Here is a 15743-nt window from a genome sequence, read left to right as displayed (position 1 = left end):
GCTGAAAGAAATGTCACACTGCCTTATTACTTTGCCCAATCCAAACAATGTGGATATGTGAGTCCTTTCTGATGTATTCGAACTGAGTCTTTGCCCAGTGTCAAATACCCACCAGTAGAAATGGAATGCCGTTTGAATCTTTGCGTGTCAAATAACTTGTTGACCAATCAAGACCTTAATGACTGCACGTCACAATCATTTAACACATTCATACATTTTTTACGTAGTTATTACTCATTTATTACAATCACTTGTATTTCATATGTCTCAACGACACGCATGCTATGATGCTGGTAAAATTGTCTCGTGCACCTGCAGCACGAGCGCAAACACACTCCCCCCCCCCCCCCCCCCCCCTCTGGACAGTGCTGGTCATAAAGCTAGCAAAATGACAGTGTTTCAGTAGCTATAGTTAGCAAGCAAACTATCTAGCAAGGTGTCATCATTTGAAATACCCCCTAATTTTATAAGACCGTTCTTATTTCATTAAGGGTGGTCGGACCCACCTATGTGAAAGCTAGCCACAATAGTGGAATTTGCAGTTTGCCTTCAAAAATAAGTCTCTGTATGGAAGTGATGCACTTTAATACAAATAGTGGAATAGATTGTGCAAAACAATATAAAAACAAACGGACAAATTGTTGACATATCTGTTGAAATCCCGCTGGATCTATTAGACTTTAGAATTGCATTGGTGGCATACTTATTTCACTGTACAGCCTTAACCTATGGACGGTGGATCAATGACATGGGGTATCAGTCGACTCCGTGCCACCCAGAGAACATTAGCATCGTAGCTCTTATTGCGGGACTCTGAAACAACTTTGAATTGAGGCGCATTTATTGTACCAGTCAACCTACTATGTGTATTGAACACTGTTCCAGAGGAAAAACAATATAAGTAAGGCTCTCTGACATCTGCTGATGTATTTATAAAGCCCTTTTTACGTTTGATTGACAATGTATGTTTTGGTGCCTGATAACTCCGAGGAGTGCTTTGGGGGGAAGAAAGCAATTGGGTACTGAGAAGAACCATTTCATTGATCTCCAATCCTTAGGTAAGTCTGTACAGTGCAATATGAATGTCAATATGCACAATAGGCTGACTGGGGAGATGATTTCCCACAGTCAAAGTCCCGCAATAAGAGCTACGATGCTAATCTGGGTGTCACCGAGTAGACTGATACCCCATTTCACTGCTCCACATTCCAATAGTCCAACCTTGTTTAATATTATCTAGTCTAAATATGGAATGATTCCACCAATTTGTGACCTTCGGCATCACTTTCTGATAGAGGTTGACCGATTTTATACATTTTTTATTTTTTTTTAAATTTATTTGTAATAATGACAATTACAACACTACTGAAATAACACTTATTTTAACTTAATATAATACATCATTAAAAATCAATTTGGCCTCAAATAAATAATGAAGCATGTTAAATTTGGTTTAAATAATGCAAAAACAAAGTGTTGGAGAAGTAAAAGTGCAATATGTGCCATGTAAAAAAGCTAACGTTTGAGTTCCTGGCTCAGAACATAAGAACTTATGAAAGTTGGTGGTTCCTTTTTAACATGAGACTTCAATATTCCAAGGTAAGAGGTTTTAGGTTGTAGTTAATATAGTATTTATAGGACTATTTCTCTCTATACCATTTGTATTTCATATACCTTTTGACTATTGCATGTTATAGGCACTTTAGTATTGCCAGTGTAACAGTATAGCTTCCGCCCCTCTCCTCGCCCCTACCTGGGCTCGAACCAGGAACACATCGACAACAGCCACACTCGAAGCAGCGTTACCCATCGCTCCACAAAAGCTATGGCCCTTACACAGCAAGGGGAATAACTACTCCAAGTCTCAGAGCGAGTGACATTTGAAACGCTATTAGCGCACACCCAGCTAACTAGCTAGCCATTTCACCTCCGTTACACCAGCCATTAGGCTGATAGGCTTGAAGTCATAAACAGCGCAATGTTTGAAGCACAAGGAAGAGCTGCTGGCAAAATGCACTAAAGTGCTGTTTGAATGAATGCTTACGAGCCTCCTGCTGCCTACCATCGCTCAGTCAGACTGCTCTATCAAATATCAAATCATAGACTTAATTATAACATTAATAACACACAGAAATATGAGCCTTTGGTCATTAATATGGTCGAATCCGGAAACTCATTTCGAAAACAAAATGTTTATTTCGATGAAATACGGAACCGTTTGGTATATTACCTAACGGGTGGCATCCCTAAGTCTAAATATTGTTGTTACATTGCACAACCTTTGATGTTATGTCATAATTATGTAAAATTCGGGCAATTTAGTTTAGCAATGAGCCAGGCTGCCCAAACTGTTGCATATACCCTGACTCTGCATGCAATGAACGCAAGAGAAATAACACAATTTTACCTGGCTGCTAATTTCACCTGCCTGCTAACCTGACTTTCTTTAAGCTAAATATGCAGGTTTAAAAATATATACTTATGTGTATTGATTTTAAGGCATTGGCGTTTATGGTTGGGTACAGTCGTCCAGTGATAGTTTTTTTTTTTTTTTAGGTAGCCTAGTAGTTAGAGCGTTGGACTAGTAACCGGAAGGTTGCAAGTTCAAATCCCTGAGCTGACAAGGTACAAATCTGTCGTTCTGCCCCTGAACAGGCAGTTAACCCACCGTTCCTAGGCTGTCATTGAAAATAAAAATGTGTTGTTAACTGACTTTCCTAGTTAAATAAAGGTATAAACATTTTTTTTTTAATCGGCGCCCCAAAATACAGATTTCCGATTGTTATGAAAACTTGAAATCGGCCCTAATTAATCGACCATTCCGATTAATCGGTCGACCTCTACTTTCTAAGAGTGATTTTATTTTGAATGTCGAAATGCAAATTCCACTATTGTCTAATCCTTATTGTGGCTAGTTTCACAACACGCAACCCCGTCTGGTCAAGCCACACTAGCTAGATGGCTGCTTCTGACGCTAGTTTTGGGCAACAAGGCTAAGTAGCTGGCTAGCTAGTTATTTCAATAGAAGAACAAGTGGCTACCAAGCTAATACTTACTCACATGGATTCCTAAATCATTGCAAAGAATATTGACAATGACAGCCGTTTCTACTGGTCTTTGTTTTCAGGCTGGTTGTATTGGTGCTAGCTAGGTACCCAAGAAGTTGCTAATATCATCTGTATCAAAGTTATTTGCAAACATTTTTGATCCTTGTCATTTTGGTCCTGATCTAATTTCAAATGCTCACACAGTTGAACAAATAATGCCTTATTAGCAACACAGTATTGTACAGCTTTGACAGTGACGGTAATGGTGGTGCTGGGCTTGCACATGCAAATTCGACACACACAACATTCTATAATAGAACAGTGTTTGACGTATCTTTTTTGACACGCGATGACCCATACGGCGTTCCATAGCTTTAAACACACACCGCCTTCACCTGCAAGGCCCGCTTTAAACCAGGGGTTGGCTCAACATTTTAAATGGCCTGAATATAACCGTACGTTTTGCGACTGACTGACACTTTGTTTATATAACCTACATTACTCATTTCATATGTATATACTGTACTCAATACCATCTACTGCATCTTGCCTATGCCATTCTGTACCATCACTCATTCATATCTTTATGTACATGTTCTTTATCCCTTTACACTTGTGTGTGTGTGTGTGTGTGTATAAGGTAGTAGTTGTGGAATTGTTAGGTTAGATTACTCGTTGGTTATTACTGCATTGTCGGAACTAGAAACACAAGCATTTCGCTACACTCGCATTAACATCTGCTAAACATGTGTATGTGACAAATTAAATTTGATTTGAAGGCACCCTTCTAGCTAGAAGACCACCGATTTTCATTGCAGTTTATGCAAGTTAGGTTTTGAGAGTTTTCAAAAAAGTTTATATGTATATGCTGTTTATTGTAAAATGTGTCTGCGCAACAAACCACAATTTAATATCCTACTTTTTACCTACATTATTCATACTCATGTGTTCGTATTAAACGTATCTACTTAACATAAGATTAGTCTAAAACAAATGAGACATTATTTGGTTCCCACACTGAAGATGAAGAAGACGGGTTGAAGGACCATTCTTAAGTCTACAGGAGGGCGCACCAGGCTACGCAGTGAAAAGTTGACAGGCATTATTTTTCTTCTGGTTGGCTAGCCAACTATCTAGTAAGCACGTTGGATACGAGGCTGGTGACCTGTAAAAATTATTATTATAATATTTTTTTTAACAACATCAATCGGATATATCTTGTAATTGAACAAAATAGTGAGGTGCCAATAACTGGGGACCGTATGCCGTTAATGCGGGACCTATTTTAAAAAATAAATAAATAAATGTTAATTTAAAAAAAAAAACGCTTATCAAAAAGCTGATAGGAGTATTTCCACTGAAATGTCAAACATGCTAATTGCTAACCCAGCTAACATTTTTTACGACACCAATAATCACAAAATATTGATGGTTTGATCTCAAGATAACACCGTTGAAGGTAATATTTCTTAAACGCTGTTGAATATGTCGATAATACGGGGTGCTACACTACCTACGGAGGAGGAGCGGCTTCTGTGAAGGGCTTTTGTCTTTGAACTTCTGAGAGTTGGCTAAACCTTGGACCGGAGCTACCTAGCTAACAAGTTTGTGTGCAGAGTGGCACCAAATTTAAGAATTCTTAATTTTTTGTAGTTTAATAAATCCAATGTGAAATATATCATTGTGAATCCATTCTTCTGTAAATGTAAAAATCTATCCCTCATTTCTGAATCACACGTGTAACGTCAGTAGGCTATAACCTAGCGTTTCCCAAACACGGTGCACGTTTTTGTTTTTGCCCAAACACTACACAGCTGACTCAAATTATCAAAGCTTGTTGATTTATTTGAATCAGCTGTGAAGTGCTAGGGCAAAAACCAAACATTATTAAAGTGACCACTGTTCAATGACTATGTACATAGGATAGCAGTCTCTAAGGGGCAGGGTTGCATACCGGGTGGTAGCCGGCAAGTAACGGTGACTAAAGTTCAGGGCAGGGTACTGGGCGGATGCTGGCTAGTGGTGACTAACAGTGCATTTGGAAAGTATTCAGACCCCTTGACTTTTTCTACATTTTGTTACTTTACAGCCTTATTCTAGAATGGATAAAATCAAATAAAAAAATGCTAATCAATCTACACACTCGAAATTGAGCTCAGGTGCATCTTGTTTCTGAATTTGTTCAGCTTCCTGAGGTTGAAGAGGCGCACTTGCGCCTTCACCACGCTGTCTGTGTGGATGCAACATTTCAGGTTGTCAGGGATGTGCACAGCGAGGAACTTTAACTTTTCACCCTCTTCACTGCGGCCCTGTCAATGTGGATGGGGGCGTGCTCCTTCTGCTGTTTCCTGAAGTCCACACTCGGCTTCTTCGTTTTTTGTTGAGGAAGAGGTTATTTTCCTGGAATCACTCCGCCAGATCTCTCTTCTCCTGCCTGTAGGCTGTCATATCATTGTTGGTAATCAGGCCTAATCATTAGCCTTCATCAAGACCGTTTACAGCCTATAGAAAGTAATTGTGTACTCGCTTGGTAAGAATACATTGCGCTGTGTCGTAAAAACGTAGGCCTAATCAATAGTGGAGCGTTGCATGCCCGGGCACCACTGAGCGTAGCCTGGAGGAACAGACAGATATGCCATTTCATAATCTGTTTACTGTTTTTTGTGCACTTTGACTGGTAAATATTTGGCCTTTAGCCCTAATATTTAGCTTTTTACTTTGGCTGCACACATCACTGACCTCTCTTCTAGCTGTTCCCATGCGCAATAGGCTATGTAAGCCTCCACTATAGGCCATTCCTCTTATTGTGAAATGCCAGGTAAAGTGACTATGCATAGATTATAAACAGTGAGTAGCTGCAGTGTTAGAACAAAGGGGGGGGGGGGGGGGGGGTCAATGTAAATAGTCCAGGTGGCCATTTGATGACTTTTTCAGCAGTTTTAGGGCTTGGGGGTAGAAGCTTTTTAAGGAGCCTTTTGGACCTAGACTTGGCGCTCCGGTACCGCTTGCCATACAGTAGCAGAGAGAACAGCCTGACTTGGGTGACTAGAGTCTTTGACAATGTTTTGGGCCTTCCTCTGACACCGCCTAGTGTCTGACACTGGCCATTTTGAGCCTGTAATCGAACCCACAAATGCTGATGCTCCAGATACTCAACTAGTCTAAAGAAGGCCAGTTTTATTGCTTCTTTAATCAGAACAACAGTTTTCAACTCTGCTAACATAATTGCAAAATGGTTTTCTAATGATCAATTAGCCTTTTTAAAATCATAAACTTGGATTAGCTAACACAACGTGCCATTGGAACACAGGAGTGATGGTTGCTGATAATGGGCCCATGTAGATTTTCCATGAAAAAAATCAGCCGTTTCCGGCTACAATAGTCATTTACAACATTAACAATGTCTACACTGTATTTCTGATCAATTTGATGCTATTTTAATGGACCCATTTATTTTTTTTTGCTTTTCTTTCAAAAACAAGGACATTTCTAAGTGACCCCAAACTTTTGAACGGCAGTGTAGGTCCTGGATGTCAGGAAGCTTGGCCCCAGTGATGTAGTGGGCTTTATGCACTACCCTCTGTAGCACCTTACAGTCGGATTCCGAGAAGTTGCCATATCAGGCGGTGATGCAACCGGTCAGGATGCAACAGGTCAGAAAGCACTGAAGGGTCTTGTGTTACCACCTTATTAATAGGCAGCGTGCAGTAGGATGCGTTGATCAGTTGATTGACAGGTGTAGGACTGTAGAGCAGTGGTTACCAACCTTTTCCGGTTACTGTACCACCAACTGAATTTTGTTTTGACCGGAGTACCCCCTCGTGTGTGTGTGTGTGTGTGTGTGTGTATACATATCAGTAGGCCTATGATCTCATTAGACTTCTCAAGTTCCCTCCCCCCACCAATACATTAAATAATGTGCTGTGGAATGTGCCCCAAGTTGTGTATGTGTTAGCATGTTCTACTGACATTATCTCTAGGGCTGGGCCATATGGCCTAAATCAGATCTCCATTTATTATTTTGTGTTACTGATGGACAATTTGCAGCATCTCGATCTTTAAAATGACAAAAATACATTTCTCAAAGCTGTGTTGTACAAGAGGTCAAATACACTGCATTTCCAACAAGTAAGAAAAAAATCAGGTGAAATTATTCCTAAATTAAGCCTTCCACAACCGTAAGGCCTGCTAATTATGTCATTATTTTATCTAAATAGTTTAACCTCCTTTCTTTGCAATACTTACTGATCTGTCTTTGAAGATATTTTTGTTCAATTTAACCAGAACCAGCATAATGCACCTGCCCTTCTCGTAGCAGGCACCATCGAAAAGTAACACGGGTCTCAAGCACAAGGCCACGTGCTAGTGATAGGCCAGCCAACTTATTTGCTAACAAGACAGAACAGTTGGATTGTAATGAACACACCCTTCTATCCATCTCCAACTGTTTGAACAGCATGTTAGCCTGTCCACTTTGTTAAGATGTTGAAATCAAGTGGCCTGCCTTATTTCTCAGAATGAGAACGAGTCTCCAATTCCTTTTATATAATTGTGATTTTATGCTTATTGCACACTTTGTAAAAAAAATAAAGAAGACGAGTCTAGTATTCGTCTTTGGCTAAAATGCTACTAGCAGCATGTGGTACCGAAATGCCACGTGACACAACCTAAGCATACATTTCCCATCATCAATGTTAATTGATACTCCTTTTTCAGAAGTGTCTACTCTGCAATTTGATGAGTTGAGACATAAAAAGGATATCGTTAGGAAAGTGACCTTCTCCTATTACAGTAAAAATAATGTCTCAATGTGTTTTGGTGTCCATATGACTGATTTTCTGTTGGAATCAAACTTCAAATGGATGTAGCGAGTTGAAACCACTTGTCAGGGAGGAAGGAGTGATCTGTCATCGTTGTTGTGTGTGAGACGGGGGAGGGGCTTGGCATGTGTTCGTGTTAATGGAGAGGTGCCCACCCCACACAAGGAGAGACAGAAATGTGACCAAAAAGATTTTTAGAACAAATGTACATAAATGATACAAAATACTTGTTTTATTGTGATACAGGCATTTGGAATATCGCTCACAAACATACATTGGAATTAATCAAATCAATGTATTGCCCAGCCCTAGTTCTCTGTCATGCTGACTGCCTACCACCCTGCCATGGCAAATGGGGGATTAGTGATGGCATATGTGCTTATTTGCTTGCTGTCTTTGTTGTTTACAATAGCAGTGTTGTTATTGGTGACTTTGGGACATGGTGCAGGCTGTGCAGCAAGAGTGTATGTTCTGAGCATTTTGGTTACCACGGTGGAAACAATGTTCTTAACTCTGTATTGTACATACAGGAAGTGATGCCTTTTCAGTTGTGTATTTGACCAAATGAAGTGACCTGACTGCGCATTTGTAGGCTCTCACATATTGCCACCCTCTCTACACATCTGTTGGCTTTTATATTGGAGGTCGACCGATTTAATCGGATTGGCCGAAAGATCAAACAGTTTTCATAACAATCGAAAATCGGTATTTTTGGGCGCTGATGTGCTGATTTTTTTTTTCTATTTATTTATTTTTTATTTTTTAATACCTTTTATTTCACTAGGCAAGTCAGTTAAGAGCACATTCTTATTATCAATGACGGCCTAGGAACGGTGGGTTAACTGCCTGTTCAGGGGCAGAAAGACAGATTTCTACCATGTCAGCCCTGGGGATCCAATCTTGCAACCTTACAGTTAACTAGTCCAACGCAATAACGACCTGCCTCTCTCGGTGCACTCCACAAGGAGACTGCCTTTTACGCGAACGCAGTAAGCCAAGGTAAAAAATCGTCCTGTTTAATCGGTATCGGCTTTTTTAGTCCTCCAATAATCGGTATCGGCGTTGAAAAATCATAATCGGTCGACCTCTATTTTATATATTGCTCCCCCCAAATCATCTTCTTTTGTGGGAACAGGCAAAGATGGCTTTTTATCTGAGTAGGGGACATAACATTAAGTCCGGTCAAGCAGGGATTTGAACTAGAATTTTCAGCAATAATTTAACTTAAGCGTTTCAAATTCTAATGAAGGACCTCCCCAGCTGTAAGACCATATGGGGTTATAAGGAAGTTGACTCAAGTTAACAGGGTAAAAACTGGAATGTGTTCTTCAGATGAGTGTGTTTTGTTTGACTTTTTTTCTGTATGTAGTTTGTTGCATGCAGCGAGCACTTTATTACGTTGAAAATGACTTTTTCACAATATTTTAAACACTATTTTCTCTCTCCCCTCAGACTGTGCTCCGGCAGAGCAGGAGAAGCTGTTTGTGCAGAAGCTGCGCCAGTGCTGCGTGCTCTTTGACTTCCTGTCAGACCCACTAAGTGACCTGAAATGGAAGGAGGTGAAGCGGGCGGCGCTGAGCGAGATGGTGGAGTACATCACGCACAACCGGAATGTCATCACAGAGCCCATCTACCCAGAGGTGGTGCACGTGGTGAGTGTCAGCAGACTGAGGAGAGGAGACACCCCTAAGGCCAGCTCGATCGGGGGTGTCTCTATGGCTGGTGCTATGATCATCTCTGCTACTGCCCAGAAAGTGCTACTTTCTGACAGTCTGTGCTGTCCATCAGAATGTGCTACTATTGTGTCTCTACTGTTCAGAATTGAATACAAAGGGTAGGGTAGCACACATTTCAATATTACCAAATGTGCTACCATAATCTCTCATCTCTATTGGGGGTCGCACATTCAGAGCGGGTAGGACAAACAACCTTCTGACAATCTGACTTACTGTTCAGGATGTGCTACCCCCAATTATTGAAAGCAATGGCAGTGAGAAAGAGCCGAAGCGGGATGTTTTACTCCACCCCAAAATCCGTCCATGAAAATCCGAATTTAGGATATTTTGTATGGAGGTCAATGAGTGTTGAATTTGGTCAACAAAAAAAATGCAATTGCTAAAATCCTACATGAGGCTTATTTGATCAAATAGATAATTCATAACGGTTAGGTTGTTATGAATGCACTGATGTAAGTGGACACATGGAATTTCGTCAACTTTAGAAAAATATGTACTTCATAACGGCGCTGTTCCTGTGTTCATAGAGATGAATAGAGGACCTATAATGGATAACCTCGGTATACTGGATATAACCTGTTTTTAGCATGGGCGTTTCCATTGAGGGCTTCCACCATTTTAAAGTAATCAACTGGGTGGGGATTCCTATGAGTTGGGAGCAATCAGCCAATGAATAAAATGGCCACAATGGCGCTGCCCATTAGGTTTGGCCAGTATACCGAGGTTATTTCAAAATGCCGACGATATGAGTTTAGCCATTGCTTATAAGTTAAGTATAACTATAAGAAATCTAACGTGTCAAATTATATCAAGCTCAGGGCCCCACGCATTTGGTTTTCTGACTTGCTAGCTTGATGCCAAGATCAAGCTTCTTGGTGACCGCAGAGACATTCAATCCCCTCCTGGATCAATATCTCTGTTGCCTAAATTGTTTTGTGCACCAAAAGAATAATGCAATAAAGTATGTGTGTATACAGTTGAAGTCGGGAGTTTACATACATTTAAACTCAGTTTTTCACAATTCCTGACATTTAATCCTAGTAAAAATTCCCTGTCTTATGTCAGTTAGGATCAGCACTTTATTTTAAAATGTGAAATGGCAGAATAATAGAGAATGATTTGTTTCAGCTTTTATTTCTTTCATCACATTCCCAGTGGGTCAGAAGTTTACATACACTCAATTAGTATTTGGTAGCATTGCCTTTAAATTGTTTAACTTGGGTCAAATGTTACGGGTAGCCTTCCACAAGCTTACCACAATAAGTTCCTCCTGACAGAGCTGGTGTAATTGAGTCAGGTTTGTAGGCCTCCTTGCTCATGCACGCTTTTTCAGTTCTGCCCACAAATCTTCCTTGGGATTGAGGTCAGGGCTTTGAGATGGCCACTCCAATACCTTGACTTTGTTGTCCTTAAGCCATTTTGCCACAACTTTGGAAGTATGCTTGGGGTCATTGTTCATTTGGAAGACCCATTTGTGACCAAGCTTTAACTTCCATGCAGCGAGCACTTTATTACAAGACTGATGTCTTGAGATGTTGCTTCATTAAATCCACATAATTTTCCTACCTCATGATGCCATCTATTTTGTGAAGCGCACCAGTCCCTCCTGCAGCAAAGCACCCCCACAGCATGATGCCGCCACTCCCGTGCTTCACGGTTGGGATGGTGTTCTTCGGCTTGCGAGCATCCCCCTTTTTCCTCCAAACATAACGATGGCTAAACAGTTCTATTTTTGTTTCATCAGACCAGAGTACATTTCTCCAAAAAGTATGATCTTTGTTCCCATGTGCAGTTGCAAACTGTAGTCTGGCGTTTAATGGTAGTTTTGGAGCTGTGGCTTCTTCCTTGCTGAGTGGTCAGGTTATGTCGATATAGGACGCGTTTTACTGTGGATATAGATCATTTTGTACCTGTTTCCTCCAGCATCTTCACAAGGTCCTTTGCAGTTGTTCCGGCACTTTGCACTTTTTGCATCAAAGTACGTTCGTCTCTAGGAGACAGAACACGTCTCCTTCCTGAGCAGTATGACGGCTACATGGTCCCATGGTGTTTATATTTGCATACTATTGTTTGTACAGGTGAACGTAGTACCTACAGGCATTTGGAAATTGCTCCCAAGGATGAACCAAACTTGTGGAGGTCTACAAATGTTTTTATTTCTGTGTCTTTGCTGATTTCTTTTGATTTTCCCATGATGTCAAGCAAAGAGGCACTGAGTTTGAAGGTAGGGGCCTTGAAATACATCCACAGGTACACCTCCAATTGACTCAAATGATGTCAATTAGCCTACCAGAAGCTTCAATATAGTACAATGTTAATTGACTTCCAGAATTGACATGAACCCTGGTTACGACTCGCATACAAATAGGAAGTAGCTATGGATGTCAAAGCTGCAAAGAATAATAATTGAAATATGGAGAGCGACGCAATACCCTGCATGCGTGCCGCCCATCGTGGTTTTTAATGTGAAATGTCATTATGACTCGGCATAAGGCTTTCATGAATAAGTGTAAATGCAGCAAGCCTTTTCATGTGTCAAAATCTTCCGTTTAGTCCTGATTTAAAAAAAAAAAAAATATATATATATATATATATATATTGTCATAATTCTTTGCCCTGGATTCCTAATCTCCTACTCTACTCTTCCTTGTATGTCTGACGTCATCACCCATGTCCAGTCTGAAATGTTTCTCTATTATAGATCTAAGCTTCCATATGTAGCTGGGCAGCAAATGAGAGTTATTATAATAGTTTGACAGTGCTTCAAGAAAACGTCCCTCTTTTGAATGAATGGATCTTCAGATCCGGAGAACTTTGAAATATCTTCAAAAGGCAGTTCATTATTCGAATTACATACAGACAAGATGACATATTAAAATGTAAAACACATCTCTCTTTCTTTTTTTTTCAAAGCTAAATCTAGGCTTGAACATAGCGTACCTAGCGATCAGCCCAACAGAAATAGCAGTGTTCTATTCCTCAAGCCAACTGCACTGTCTCATGATCTGTCTTCACTGCCAGAAGCAGTTATAGCTCCCCACACGCAGAGTCAGTTGATGTTCAGAGACAAATGGTAACCCGCTTGGGTCAAAGGATTGAACAGTGTTAGACTTTGCCAAGTGGATACTAACTAGGGGCGTGTTTGGAATACTTCAGACATCCCCCCCCTCCCTTCCTTGGTCCCTTGAGGTAAACACAGATCTAGAAGTGATTTTAGATGGGATAACGTGCTCTCCTCTATCACTTTCACTAATTCAGATCTGTGATTAGTTTAGGGCTATGCAACTGGCTGTCCGCAGGCCAAATCCAGACTGTTTTAATTGATTTAGACTGGCCCTTTGATCAATTCTGATCATTATAAAATATCTCATCCAGACTTTCAGTGCCAAAATGACAAGTACTATAGTGGATTGTCGTAGTCTGGGTTTTTAGCAGTTTCAAGCGCCTATGTTGCATGTTGACTATTTTATTTATTTTGAATTTGGCTCTCTCGTTTTGAATGGTTTCAGCTACAAAATATTTCTGAAAGCCATGACTCTTAAGGAACACGTTCGTGCCTTTTTGTTTCCCCCTCTGACGCTCACAAGGACTTGTTTGAAGGGAGTGAGACAAACGATGCACAAAATGACTGAGGGGAAATTAATTCAAAGCATACTTCCTTCAGACTGGAATTTGGCATTACCTGATTTGACATATTTTAGTTTATTGAGATGCTTAGTTAAAAAAAAAAAAAAGATTACCTAAAGTTTTAGGAAGCTTTTAATAGTTTAAATAAATAAAAAATAACAATGGTTGCTTTTCCTTTTCAATTATGATCTAATTGTTGGGTTGCGACCATCTTTCTAAATTACTTTTAGCAACGTTTAAGACGACTCCTTTTATTGGTGTGCCGCTTTAAAAAAAAATTTTTTTAAATGTTTTATACAGTTCTTCAGAATAATCACGTAGGACATTTTTTTTATTATTATTATTATTATTATTATTATTTATTTTTTTTACATCTAGCCCCAGTAAGAATATAGTTGAATAGCCCTGGTTTAAGGTATGACGGAAAGGTCAAGTATGTGTTCTTGGCAATCCTGTTACATTCAATGTAGAACAACAGCCACTGAAGCAATTTGACTCCATACTGGCCTTCATCACTGTGGTCTACTGACTCTGAATATACTCTTTTTGTCCCCCCCCCCCCCTTAGTTTGCGGTGAACATGTTCCGAACGCTGCCTCCATCGTCCAACCCCACAGGAGCAGAGTTCGACCCCGAGGAGGACGAGCCTACACTTGAGGCTGCATGGCCACATCTCCAGGTACCTAGGGATATTTACTAACACAGTTCACATGGCCTGGGTCGTGTTAATTACGCACCAAAATGAAGAAAACAGACTTAAAACCGAAGGTACTATCTGGACTTTTAGCCGGCTATTTTTTTGTTTTCTGTTGCGTGTCCTAATGAACACACGAACCTGCTGTTTGAGTAGGAATGAAGTGTTGCAGACCTTACATTCTCTCAAGTACAGTGCTGTATAATTAAAGTATCTAATCAGCATAAACCATCGTTGGACCTTCCTTACCTCTCGGCTTGGACAAAAAGAGCACGGCTGTTTTTATTATGGATCATTATGATACGATGTTATATACACATTTTACCCACCAAATTACTGACGCTGTTATGTGATCTAATGAAATTTAGGTTGTCTAATTATGTGCTCTAATGAAACATATTTTAAGATTTTTACCAAGCATTTTTGTAAGGAAGGGCACTCTTGCTATGCATTCTGCAAATTATGCATTTTAAAAATGTTTTCTTTCCAGCTCGTCTACGAATTTTTCCTTCGGTTTTTAGAATCTCCTGACTTTCAACCGAACATAGCAAAGAAGTACATCGACCAGAAGTTTGTGATGCAGGTAAGAGCTGAAAGAAACACATAGATTATACATTTTAAATTGTCCGAATGGGCAAGGTAAACAAAATCACTCAAATCACTATATCAAACAATTAGAATTCTCCGATCAGAGTCTTCCTTCCGGATGCGATGTTTTGCTCAGTGTCCTCCAAATCTCTGCAGAGTGCATCGGAGTATAATTAATATAGGCCTACATTGACCAGCACGAAGGTTTTTTTTAATCATGCTGTCGTGAGATGTGTTTTTGAGACAAAGCGAGCCTAGCTGTGTTTGCACATTTGTTGATAATAATTACTAGTGTGGGGGCCTCCCGAGTGGCGCAGCGGTCTAAGGCACTGTATCGCAGTGCTTGAGGCGTCACTACAGACCCGGGTTCGATCCCAGGCTGTGTCACAACCGGCTGTGACCGGGAGTCCCATAGGGTGGCGCACAATTCTCCCGGCATCGTCCGGATTACGGTAGGGTTAAACAGGGGGGGCTTTACTCGGCTCATTACGCTTCAGTGACTCCATGTGGCGGGTCGGGTTCCTGCAGGCTGATTTCGGTCGTCTGTTGAACAGTGTTTCCTTCGACACATTGGTGCTTCCGGGTTAAGCGGGTGGGTGTTGAGCGCGGTTTGGTGGGCCATGTTTCGGAGGACGCATGACTCAACCTTCGCCTCTCCCGAGCCTGTTGGTTCGAGTTGCTGCGAGGAGGCAAGATCCAATTGCGATCCAATTACCATATCATGAAATTAAGAGAAAAGGGGGGTCAAATAAAATAAACTTTTTTTTCCCAATGAAAATCCTATAAAAATAATGGTGTGTGCAACCTGCAACAGCAACCTGCTGTTGCCAGAGGGGGGAGGGACATTTGCCCAGCAGGTAAAATAAAGATAACTACATGGCCAATTCAAAATATTGTATATTGTGTAGTTAACTATTTAGCTATTAGCATGTATTAATTTTAAAATAACTTTCCACCGGCACTCATGTAGAACCGCACATGCCTGACACCCATTTGGTACAGGTGCTCGTGTGGAACCACAATTCCCGAATACTCCAATTTGTAAAACCTTCTCAAGCGCTTAAAATTGGCCAGGATTCGCCTCCTAACATACACTGACCATGTAATTCTGTCAAAGTTACTAATTGACAAGTAACTCCTATGACCTATGCTGTCAATATTTCCCCTGAATATTTTAACCTTTACAAAAGATGGACATCTTTGTTCGCTACCTCATCCTCCTTAGCCATTTG

General features: G+C 40.5%; 1 protein-coding gene across 5 annotated transcripts in view; it reads left to right on the top strand.

Moving 5' to 3' along the window:
* The window catches only part of ppp2r5ca (protein phosphatase 2, regulatory subunit B', gamma a), a 50462-nt gene that overhangs the window by 18842 nt on the left and 15877 nt on the right, over nt 1-15743 (top strand). For all 5 annotated transcript variants that reach the window (XM_036955172.1, XM_036955173.1, XM_036955176.1 and 2 more), the window contains 3 exons: nt 9320-9519; nt 13798-13908; nt 14414-14506. In XM_036955172.1, coding sequence (XP_036811067.1) covers nt 9320-9519; nt 13798-13908; nt 14414-14506 — 404 coding nt within the window. The remainder of the gene's footprint in view (nt 1-9319; nt 9520-13797; nt 13909-14413; nt 14507-15743) is intronic.

The sequence above is a fragment of the Oncorhynchus mykiss genome, chromosome 19, assembly GCF_013265735.2.
Source record: "Oncorhynchus mykiss isolate Arlee chromosome 19, USDA_OmykA_1.1, whole genome shotgun sequence".
Lineage (NCBI taxonomy): Eukaryota > Metazoa > Chordata > Actinopteri > Salmoniformes > Salmonidae > Oncorhynchus > Oncorhynchus mykiss.
The sequence above is the reverse complement of the archived record's forward strand: the minus strand, read 5'-3'. Positions and strand labels throughout refer to the sequence as shown.